At 38.2% G+C, this 12,286-nt stretch overlaps 1 protein-coding gene across 3 annotated transcripts in view; it reads left to right on the top strand.

Annotated features, from left to right (window-relative positions):
- Positions 1-12,286, top strand: part of LOC103138674 (cAMP-specific 3',5'-cyclic phosphodiesterase 7B) — a 22,367-nt gene extending 10,081 nt beyond the window's left edge. For all 3 annotated transcript variants that reach the window (XM_007552974.2, XM_007552976.2, XM_016671924.1), the window contains 11 exons: positions 2,254-2,343; positions 2,534-2,697; positions 2,806-2,869; positions 3,054-3,149; positions 3,790-3,890; positions 4,837-4,968; positions 5,067-5,158; positions 5,683-5,827; positions 6,032-6,128; positions 6,312-6,392; positions 6,462-12,286. In XM_007552974.2, the coding sequence (XP_007553036.1) occupies positions 2,254-2,343; positions 2,534-2,697; positions 2,806-2,869; positions 3,054-3,149; positions 3,790-3,890; positions 4,837-4,968; positions 5,067-5,158; positions 5,683-5,827; positions 6,032-6,128; positions 6,312-6,392; positions 6,462-6,679 (1,280 nt within the window). In that variant the 3' untranslated portion in view covers positions 6,680-12,286. The remainder of the gene's footprint in view (positions 1-2,253; positions 2,344-2,533; positions 2,698-2,805; positions 2,870-3,053; positions 3,150-3,789; positions 3,891-4,836; positions 4,969-5,066; positions 5,159-5,682; positions 5,828-6,031; positions 6,129-6,311; positions 6,393-6,461) is intronic.

Below are 12,286 nucleotides of genomic sequence, written 5' to 3'. Positions count from 1 at the left end.
TATGAAGCATTGACAAATGATTTTCTCAACATGTTTTGTTGCAGTTGGTTGCTTTTGGACAAAACGTAAAGCAAAAGTTGTTCTGCTACCTGCCTAGCTATTTCCTTCAAATCACCTGTAATTTAATGATAGTGTTTCAGCTGAGCTCACGATTCACATGTGGACTGGCGGCAGCAGCAGCCAAAACAGTAATTGTACAAGGCAAACACTAATTATTTGGGAAAATCCAGATTTGTAGGATGAATATAATAATATGCACAAGCAATATCATAGTATGATGGCCATGGACTGAAAAATAGACCAAAGTTTTTAAAAAAAGATCGCTTCAAATTTGACCATAACAAAAACAACCAATCAGAGCCAGGAAAAGGATCTTAGTGCTGTCAATCAATCAATGTTGCTCAATGTGCTAATGGTGGAGAAACAAGTTAATATTCCAGGAATATAATTTATCCGCCTTCGCTGACCTCAATAAGATTTAGGAAAGTTTATATCTGATTTAATGTCAAAGTAAGAAAATGAGAAGTTCTGTTTTCTTCTTATTGTGTATAAATCTCAGATTCGGCTATATTTTACACAATAGTTTTTTAAAAATGTTTATAGTTTATTATCAACATATGGGCATCATATGCCTGTAAATAAAGCAGGCACAGCTGCAGGCAGAAGAAAACATCGTCTGCTTCCGTATATTCACAGCATGTAGATTTGAGTTTTAGCATAGCTCAGTATGGCATCATTTTAAAAACATAAAAACAGTGTCTGTGCCACTGACACCCACAGACACAGTGAAGCCCGCATATTTCGATCAGCTCCACGTGTCAGTATGCGTGCCAAATGTACACTCGTGTTTTTGCTTCTCAAACTTGGATTTAACCTCATTTGTAAGTGTGTGTACACATACCAAATGAGGGTTAATGTTTGGGCACGTTGGCGCTTCCTTAAGCACACTTTCTGATCGACTCGCATTTTCATCGTAAATGACCCAGTTCTGTGCCGCATGAAAACAATGACCTAGTTACTGCTAAGGGAAGAGAAAGGGACAGAGGAGAGAGGCGGCTGGCGAGACGGAAGGATTGGATCAGATGGAAGGAGGAGGATGTAAACACAGGAACCAGAACTAAAAGAAGAATTGGGGGGGAAAATGGAGCAGAGAAAGGAGAAGAATCAAGTGCTACAGAGAGCTGGGGGAGGCTGATTGTGTGAATGAATGCGGTTGTCTGTAATCTGGAGGTGTGATCTGTTTCTGGCCTGTTTACCAGAAGATGTATTTTGTCCTCGTCTTCTCTGCCAACGCTCTGGATTAAATTAAAAAAAAAAAAACTGTTCTTCCCGTTTGCTTCTTTCGTTGCCCAAAGTAGGCCACTTGACAACGATAAGTCACTTTTCTGTGTATTTGTTCATGCTGCTGTGCATGCCAAAGTAGGAAGTTGTACCAGTTTTCTCCAAAGTTGACAAAAGTGATGCCTTGGCTTCTTCCATGCTGAATGCTTTCTGAGGCTGCACTTCGAAGGCGGGCTCCGGCACGTCCCGGCAGTTGCCACAGCGATAGCAAAGCCATTGCCAGCTGCTTTTAACGGCGGTCGCTGAGGTGATGTGAACTGGCAACCTTAGGGATAAACTATGCTCCAGTTCCTAACTGCTGATCTATAAATTATTCATTATCCCCATAGTTTTCAGACTGTTTGAGTGAAGATTGTGTGTGGGTGTGGGTGGGTGTGTGTGTGTGTGTGTGTGTGTACCATGACTTGAGACCTCATTCTGTTTTATCTTGTTTGTCGCTGGCCTCTGGGTGTGTGAATTGCTCATATTTTCTTCAGCATTCTCTGTTTTATGTTTTTGTTTTTTTTGTTCCTAAATCTAGTGCTTCCCAGCAAGTAAAGGCCTGGAGATATTTCTGAATAATTAAAAAAATAAATCATGTCTAACACTACTTAAACATGATATAATTTAGTGTCACATCTGTGTACACATTGTGTTGTTTTATCGAAAAACAACTGTCGGGTACTTGCGTACCTTTTTGACTAATTAGACTTCTTGCTTAGAAAATATTGGGCTTGGACAAGAAATGTACAAACCTAAGATTGCTGCATGAAGATTTATAAAATCAGTTTATACATGTACATGCAGCAATATTATCCTTTTAAAGCACCACTGACACTTCACTATTTGTTTTACCATTCTATCTTTTTATTTACTCTTGCTGTTTGTTTTTTTTTTAATATATCTGGCTCTTCTTATCTTTCTTTCTGATAGCTGATGGCAGGCTGAACGCCGGTCATGCTGGTGTGTTGCTGGCTGAGAGACGAGGTTCTTACCCGCCGATCGATCTGCGGATCCTGAAAAGTACGATTCCTCATTGACTCAAATATTTTATGTTGACGTCCATGAGGCCATGGTTTAAACTGTCCACTGTTTAAGTATTGATCATTTTATAGATAGATGAAGGACATTATGATGCATCAATGAAGATGGTTTGACTTTTACAATTTTTTTTAAATGCATGTTTTTTTATTATTTTTTTTTTTTTATTTAGCAAATTCACAGCCAGGGGAGGTCGAGTCCGGCACTAGGAGAAAGCTGAAGCGTCTGTTAAGCTTCCAGAGATACTGCCATGCCTCCAGGTTGCTGAGGGGATTAATGCCTCACACTCCCGGGTCCCTGCACTTGCTGGATGATGACTACTTGGGACAGGCAGCTGTGAGGGCACAAAAACGCAACACCACGCAAACGAAGACGCGCATACAATTTTTTTTTAAGATCGTTTGCGAATAACAAATCAACTCTTATAAATGTCTTTCTTCACAGCACATGCTCTCAAAAGTAGACACATGGAACTTTGACATTTTCCTCTTCGATCGTCTTACAAATGGTGAGATTATTTTAGTCTGACATGACTGCTCGTCCGTCAGTTTAACAATGTCCTAGATCTTTATTCTGTTATGTATTTTATCATGATCCCAGTCTATATGCCTTTTTTATGTTTGGGGATGATTATGTTTGTATCGTCTGATGGATTGGAAGACACAATCATCGTTTACAATTTATCTGTGCAGGTAACAGTCTTGTGACTCTGATGTGCCATCTCTTCAATGTTTGTGGACTGATTCACCACTTCCAGCTGGACATGGTTAAACTACACAGGTTTCTTGGTAAGCTATTAGAAATTTGTTTGCTCTTCCACCAATGACAGCTAAAATAATGTCTTTATCTTTTCCACTTCCTGGTTTACACTAGTCGGCGTTTGAATTGACATCACTGTCAGTTGACAGCTTTAAAACCGTTTTTAAAGAGTCTCATTCACAGTGAGGCTGTATTTGTAGCGCATTCAAATAGCTGGCCAAAGTGCTTCACTAAATATAAAATTAACCAAAATGTATTCAGTAAAAATATTGATTACAACAACCAATAAAACATAACCAGATAAATAACAATTATAATTAGTAAAAATAATTGTGATAAATAATCCAGAAGTGGAGCCGTAAATGTCTAAAAGAAAAAAGACTTATGACCAAATTCTTACTTTTTTTGTTTTGTTTAGTTTTACTGAACCATTTTGGCAATAATGTAACCCTTATAAAATTCTCTGAAAGAGTTGCTATATTTTTGGTGTTTTTAGTGTGGGTATGTTTTGTTTAATACCAAACACTTCACCTATTTCCCAATATAATTCTATGAGACTAACGCCTGCATTGTACCTCATATGTTTCAACTAACCAGAATAAACACAGAGACCTTGTAGATTTGTTTTATTACAATCGGTGCTTATTGATCATTTACAATGTTTTGCAGGAATGGTGCAGGAAGATTACCATTCCCACAATCCATATCATAATGCTGTTCATGCTGCTGACGTTACTCAAGCCATGTACTGCTACATAAAAGAGACCAAGGTGAAAACATACACACACTCTTTTCCTGTCATGCCCACACTGTAAAGCCTCACCAGGCCTGAGCTTCTCCTTGACATAATCTATTAGCTGTGCTCCCAGAGGGACGTCTCCCGCTCACTTGAACTCAGTGACACATCCATCTAGAGCTCAGAGATTTTTCTGAAGCCCTCTGACTAGATTAAGCATCTCTGCATCTTTCCCCTTATTCAGTAATTGCTTTTGTTGCTCCAAGAGGCACTTTGTGATTAATCTGTTTTGTTAAAAGCACTAAATGAAATTCAATACGGCACGCTAACCTGTATGTTGAAGATAAACACTCTCTGAGAAAAAGCGAGTCTGCATTTTCACTAATCAATGTGCTCTATTGCCCTCTATAGCATAATGAGGCTGGATCTTTGGCCACCTGTAACGACGTCAGTTTTGTGTTTTTGAGATCAATTTGGATGTAAACCAAATTTGGAGATGTAGATAAGACATGACTAAAAATCCCATTTCTCTTAGCCATTTCTCAAAATGGGAAATCTAAGAAAATTGGACATTGAACTGTAGGCAGGTGTGTGTTGATTTCCACTTGTCAAGAAACAGACACAACAGGATTGCTTCTAACCTAAACTCACCCAAATGTAAAGTCAGAGCAATTATGAAAAACTGTTACTGTAACCGTGACAAACAAGGTGGGACAAGGGCCCAATCTAATCTTGCTTCCTAATTGTCAAAAAAAAAAAAAAATCTTATTTGTAGTATCCTTCAAATTTGGCATGTTTTGTTTAAAGGTTTTGCTCACATACTTTGGGTTATTTGACAACTTAAATAAACTTCACATTAACCAGAAATCGCACGTTTGACAAAATAGACGCAAAAAAAAATTTAGATTAGCAACGACTCCTCAGTTAGGTTTTTCACAAGGATCTCTCTTGGAGATTCTTAGAACATTTGTGTTTTGCAGCTGGCAGAGCAGCTGACTCCTCTGGATGTGTTCCTGGGTCTGATGGCGGCAGCAGCTCATGACGTGGATCACCCTGGAGTCAACCAGCCTTTTCTCATTAAAACCAGACACCACCTGGCAACCCTCTACCAGGTAAACACAAGCAGGTGGACGGGTGTCAGCATCTGGGTTTACCTGTGGTGTGTTTCGTGTCGGAGGCGCGGAGACTGAATGACATTCCTGCTGTACAGAACACCTCTGTGCTGGAGAGCCACCACTGGAGATCCACCGTGGGCATGCTGCGAGAGTCTGGTCTGCTGAGCCACCTGCCGGCCGACATGTCGTAAGAACACACGTCTTACATCGTCTGATTTTTAATCGGAATATTTTATTGATTTGGTTTTAGAAATGTTCTTTAAGGTTTCCGATTACTCGTTAATGTTTGGAATATATTACTGTTTTGCACATTGCAAATCTATTTTCAACAAACACAGTACACTAAAAACCTTGGACACCCATGAAGTTAAGATGATCCCTTTTGGGGAGTTTTAGTGTGAGGGAGTATTTTTTCCTCTTACTAAGTATGTGATAAGTCTCTCTCACTGAAATAACACACTAAATTTAAAGGTTGGATTTTTCTTATTATTTTCTTTGTTGCTGTTGGTTTTCTTTTCATATAAATACGTTTAACATGAAATTAGAACTCAATGGAAATTCCCACTGGATAAAGTAATAAAAGTGTATCATGTGTCTTTACTTTTAGTCTTCACATGAATGAAAAAATAAGATCATTTAGCTGTTAAAGGGTGTGTGAAACTTGTAGCGGGTGAAGCAGAGCTCATTGGTTTGTCTTCCTTCACGCTACAGGCAGGACATAGAGCAGCAGCTGGGCTCTCTCATCTTGGCCACAGACATCAACAGACAAAACGAATTCCTGATAACTCTCCGAGAGCATCTGGACAACCAGGATATGGACCTTCAGCTGGCCACACACAGGCATTTCATACTCCAGGTACACTGCCCGTTCCCTTTCAAATGTACTGTTGAAACGAGATATTTACAGATAAAAATACGCGTCAGACACTCTTCAAGTAATGTCAAGCATGTAGATTCAGCTGTATGGTATCCAAATGATAATTTTCTCACACAGCTTTATAATGGTAGACCTCCATATCGTTGTGACACGTTTGTATCCATTTCTCTTCTTTTCTTCTAGATTGCCCTGAAATGCGCTGATGTGTGTAACCCATGTCGGGAGTGGGAGCTGAGCAGGCAGTGGAGTGAGAGGGTGTGTGAGGAATTTTATAGGCAGGGTGAGTAAACTTTTACATATCAGATTTCAAACTAGAGTTAGTATTATGGTGTGCTGAAGAAGATGTGTATTTTAAAATGCCAACTCTATGCACTTTATTTCACTGTTTATTCTTGTTGCAACTGTTTTTGTTTTTTTTGTTTTTTGTTTTTTTTTATCAATTCTGTCTTTGTTGACCTGGAAGGTGACCTGGAAAGGAAATTTGACTTGGAGATCAGTCCTTTGTGTGACCAACAGACAGACTCTGTGCCAGCCATCCAGATTGGTAAATCCTGTTTAATTATCAAGGCGTTCTCGTTAAATAGCCCTTATTAAGGAGTTTCACATCTTTCAGGTTTTATCTCCTACATCGTGGAGCCTCTGTTTGAGGAGTGGCAGCGCTTCACTGAGCCCAGCATGCTCAGCCAAATAATGATGGGGCACCTGCACAAGAACAAGGCTTGCTGGAGCCGACTCAGATACGTACACACACTTGCAGAAACAAAAACTCACCCCCATGCCGAAGAGCCTGAGCCTGAAGGAGGACAAGAGGAGGCAGAGGACATCCCATAATATCTCTCTTGTTGCTCTGATGGGTTTTAATCTCCAGCATACATGGAGGGGAGACGTTTTAATCCAAATCCATGTTTATTCTCCAGCACGTTTGTTTCCACAGCTGGTTGCCCTTACAGTGGGAGCACTGGAAGGCAGCGTGGCCAGGAAACAAAGAAGTATAGCTCCCCCTGGTGGAGCAGTGGTTGAATGTAGCATTGCAGGAGAAAAAGAAATGGAAGTGGATTCACTGAGGAGCAGAATGATCTTAGTAAGAAAATCAAATGTGGACATGCTTTTGTTTGTAACTTTGCGCTCAAATAGGACTAAAAGGTTAACTAGTTAACATGTGTTAACTGAGGGTTCACATGTGGATTTTAACATGGGTTTAGTTGGCGTAATAGTGATAAGAACAATAGAAATTAGAGACATATAAAAACCAGCTGGACTTTGCTGAAAAAATATATGACAGAATAACAATCTCCTCACATCCTTCGTTGTTTTTAAAATTTAAAAATGCTTGCACTCTTGTACAATGTTTTTTCATGTCTTTATCTCACTTGTCTACCTTTCACTGAAGTGCGTTTTTAACTCTAAGCTTTGAGTCGTTATGTCGAGGTACTGTACACTTTAGCATCCAGCATGTTCTCGGTGTCAGACTGACTCAGATCATCATTTAAATAATGACTCACACTAAAAGTGGCTTAGGTCAGTGTTGCCGGCTTGATGTTTCATTGTTGAGCTGAATCACCAACTTGAAGAGCCAAATACAAAAAAAAAAAAGGTTTATCTTCATATTATAAGTTGTATAAACTGTATATACTGTGATGGATAACCTGAACACTTCACATGCCAAAACCTTTTTATCTCTGTACTCTGTAAGTCACTTGAAAATGTAACTCTTCTCACTTTTCTCTAAAAGCCAACTGGATTTAATCACAGCCTCACTTTACAAGCTCATACACAACAAAGCCTTAACAGCCGCTTGGTCTGTCAGTTAAAAAAAAAAAAATAAATTAATAGGGTTTTCTGAACAATATGTTTCATATTAAAATTTCTGCCTCTTGTTCTTCAGCCATATCAGCACTGAAACACAGACTCAGTACTGTAGCATCTTGTTCCTGGTTGTTTTTTCACTCAGTATCAGGGTCAGATTTGGCGTCTCAGAACTGTGAAGTATTGCCAAGGTGTTGGTGTACTTTTATAACACGTTAGCTCTGCTATGTAAGGCTTTTGTTCTAACAATGCTTCCATCTTCTTACACAGGTCCTGTGTGCTGTATTTCTTAGGTTGATTAAGAAACACTGATGTCTTTACTTAAAATACACATTAGCTGGGGATGTACTGATTTAGATTTTGTGTCCAAATTCCAATTTTTGTGTTTGTATAGCTCTGACATAGCCGGTGCTGTAGACCATTCTGCTTTTAGCTAGTTTCCATTTCTCATTTAATTAGAATGTAAAAGTATTCTAAACATGTTTTTAGCCTTCTACCTTGTGTAAAAAGCACGGGTTGCTGTTAAACAGGGTTTACATTTATTTTAGTGCAAAAAGAAAATTATTATAGAGTTCATATTTTAAGCTGTCTTTAGCATCCTATATTAGCAGCTAGAATAGTTATTATTCATAGCTATGAAAGGCCTAGAGCAGTGCTTCTCAAACTTTAACTCCTCAGTAAATGTTATTTTTTCCAAGTACCTCCATCTTTATCTACATTTTAAAACTGTATTACTACAGTAGTTGGACTTTTTAAGTTTGTTGTGTTAAATCATCAAAACAAAAAGGATTAATCAGCTAGCTCTGGTAAATAATACAATGCAAAACAGGCAAAATTTCCAAGCTTTATGCTTGGAGAAAATTAACAAAAATGCCAATTGAAGTTTGGAGTTTCTCACATACCTTGACTTCATAATCCACCGTATCGTAACACCATATTTATTGAAACAACATTAAAGGCCTTTCACTAGCTACACTGTCTACATTAAGTAGTGCTGCTAAACAGCATGGAAGAATCATAATAATTAATATTTTAAAATACTGATATTCGTTAGTTTAAGAATAGCAATCCCTGTCATGTTGGGATTGGGTTGGGAGTGTTTGCAGATGGCACCAGTTCATAAATCACATTTCATACTGCAATATTCTTCCCCCCATTAACAATAAATTATAATAGGCTGGAACTGGAACATGTCTCAGTTGGTTTCCCAGATTTACATCTTGACTCCAGAGGTACTTTTACTCCAGTTTGAGAACCATTGCTCTAGAGAACAATGTAGCCCATTATTTGCACTCTGATATTTACAAAGGGCTGCCAACATTTCCAAGCTAAGCATGTTCAACTTTGTTGTAATATCTTCTTCCCTTCTGCCCAAACAATCCCTGTTTGCGGACTTCTCCTTACAGAAAACAAAAAAAAAACATTTTTTTAATGCTTCCTACGCCTCTTGTGCTTTCTCTGACATTGTTTGGGACGTCTCAGTTTTACTGTACATAGCTAACTATCACTCTTTTTTTAATAAGTAACATATCCCACACCAAAGTGTGAATCCAAACACAATAGCATTTATGCTGTGTTCTTATTCCATTTAAACTCCAAAGTCAGATTTTCCAAGGTCCCGATTGGAAATACAACAAAAGCACCACCTGAAATTTGAATTCCAACTTGGAAAATCAGAGATCTCTTTAAAGTGATTGAGCTAAAAAAAAAATCAAATAAGGCTCTTTTCCATTAAAAAAACATAGTTAAAGTTGTTGGGACACGCAATTTTTAGTACTTTTTAGTATCTAACATCACTCGCTAATATGAGTCGTATATTAGTGATATACATAGAAATGTGTAACCTCTATTTGTAAACTTATTACCTTTAATGTCTGAAAGCATAAAAAGATGATAAATGTGTTATCGGAAAGTACTGCTTCTAGTAGTTGGCTCTGCAAAGCAAATTTTCAAATCCAACTGGTTTTCAGACATGCAGCTAAAATATCCAAGTCCAGTTAGACATTATTTCGCCATCTTATTTCAAACCTATGGGATAAATCAAACAGCAACAGCTTTGGTCTGTTCACTGACTGGGAAGCTATCAGACTGTTGAGTTTCCAGAAGTCTATCACTGTTCAAGCTAAATATCATCTAGATCTGGTCACTGGCCAATTCCTATGTGCAACTGTATTTATTTGCTTCACTTAATGTTAAAGTATATGCTGCCTGTTACTATAAACATTGGCTAAAAAGATATTTATGGGCAATATATGTGTAACGTCCATGGATGCACTGAGCCACGTGACGATGAGGCTTTTGACAGCAGGTATTTGTAAATACAAGTATAGAATATATGTACGTTTGCCTCCCTACTTTAAATATTGTATACCAGAGGTTGTTGAATTTAAGATTTGTTGCCAGCAGAATATGGTATAAAATGACGAGCTTGACGAGAAAGGCTTGGTTAAAGTTATACAAGCTGCAATATCTGCCCCAGTTAAGAGGTGCAGTGCAATAACGTTAAACTCCTGTGTACAGTTCTGGCTTGTATGCTTATGTCGGTTATATAACTATATATGTCTTTACAGTGGCACTCTGCTTGCTGTGCTAAGATTTCCACTTTGTTCGAGCGGCACTGGTGCAACCGGGGGAAGCACACAGACAAAAAGGCTTCTGTAAACACTCGACGGGGTTAAGTTGATCAAAGAGCACAGTTGGCTCTTTGAGCAGCAGAAAGTGACCCGAAAAACACTGTTTCAGTCCTGTTTTGATTTTTTTTTTTTTTACAGCTTCCAAACCCGAAAGCAGCTATGAGCCGGGAACAAAGTGACACATCGGTTTCTGAATACGCTACCTAGCAAGTGCTCCAGATTATTCGCTATGAGTCATATATTTACTGTCAGTGCAGACCTGGTCCAGGCAACAAGCATCAGGCTGCCTTGTTTTTGAATACCTCTCAGAATGAACACTGTTACAGGGTAACTGAGCCATACTGGTTTTATTCAGCAGGACTAATATCTTCTGTGTGTTTACATACAGGAATAATATCAGCTTTACTAAAATCAGCATCTTAGTGTATACCAGTAAAATGTGCAAGTTTAGTGTGAAGCTGCAACAAATTTGTAATTTGGTGCCATGAGATATTCAGACACATTTATTTCTGTTAAGTTCTTGTATTTCACTCTCTTCAAAAAAAAAAGAGGCTTTGCAAAAGTATCCATATATCCTAAACTTAAACATAGTGTAATGCTACAACTACTAACTGTAATATACTTAATTTGAGTTTTTTTGTTTTAGATCAAGACAAACCTCAAAATGATTGTGAGTGAGGTAAAAACGAAATGATGTTTTCTTTAATGCTTTTTTTTTTCTTTTTTACAAATACAGATTTAAAAACTGTGGTGTGCATTTGTATTTGGCCCCATCAGCCAATATTTTTATAAACAGAAATGTATCTCGTTATTAGCCTTGTGAGGTATCTCTGGACTAGCTGTGCACAACTGGAGACTGAAATGCTTGCTCACTATTTGGCAAAATAGCTCAAGTTCAGATTCCACGAGCATTATTTCCAAGCCCATCTATAAGTTCTTAACTGGACTTGGGATTTAAGACTTTGACTAGGTCATTTTAACACCTGGAAGTGCTTCGATTTAAGCCGTTCCATTGTAGCTCTGGTTGCATGTTTATGATGATTATCGTCGTGAAATAGGAGCACAGTCACATGCCGATCACAAGTTTTCTTCCAGGATTTCAGTGTATTTATCTCAATTCAGCTTCTCATCAGCCCTGACTAGTTTTCCTGTGGTTGCTGAAGCTTTTCCCACAAAATCATGCTGCCCCCACCATAGGGACGGTGTGTGCAGAGGTATTTGCAGTGTTTAGTTAAATATCTAATTTGGTCTTATCTAACCAGAGCACCTTCTTCCATATTTATGCTGTCTCCCCCACGGTGTTCAGCAGACTTCAAACAGGAAGTTGTGCTTTCAACAGTGGCCTTCTGCTTCCCGCTCTTTAGCATTAGGTAGGTGTCCTCTCAAGGCCAAATGGTTGCACTAGATTATCTCTAAGGGTATCAGATTTAAGGGGGCTGATTACAATTGCACACCCTTTTTTTGTCTGTTTTGTCTAAAATAATGTTAAAAACCATAGTTTCCCTTCCACTTCAGTTTTATTCACTACTCTTTCTTGACCAGTCGCATTGAATCCCAATAGAATACATTGAAATTTGTGGTTGCAATGTGACAAAATGCGAAATTCAATGGGTGTGGATACTGTTGCAAGGCACTGTGCATTTTATACACTGTTCATTTCTAAGATTTTGACCTAATGCTTTAAAATAATGCAATTCAAAGTTTGATTTTCTTCAATTGTTTTGGACTGTTTTCATGTTAAAAATATACTAAGTTTTAAACGTTTTTTATAAACCTTGGGATATCTGCAGTAGAAGGACATTGATCGGTTTCATTTTTTTAGGATTTCAAGCGTCTACTTTCTGGACTAACATTTTGTGCAGCGTGTAATCTTTCAATAGAAGCCCTTTGTGTCAAAAATGACTGTAAAAATATGTCAGGATGGCTCACCTGATGTTTCTGTATACATTTGGGCACTGTGAATAAAACAATAAAGTTTTTTTTTTTGTTTTTGAGGTAA

The sequence above is a fragment of the Poecilia formosa genome, unplaced genomic scaffold (assembly GCF_000485575.1).
Source record: "Poecilia formosa unplaced genomic scaffold, Poecilia_formosa-5.1.2 Scaffold53, whole genome shotgun sequence".
Lineage (NCBI taxonomy): Eukaryota > Metazoa > Chordata > Actinopteri > Cyprinodontiformes > Poeciliidae > Poecilia > Poecilia formosa.
This window is presented reverse-complemented; position numbering and strand designations above follow the sequence as displayed.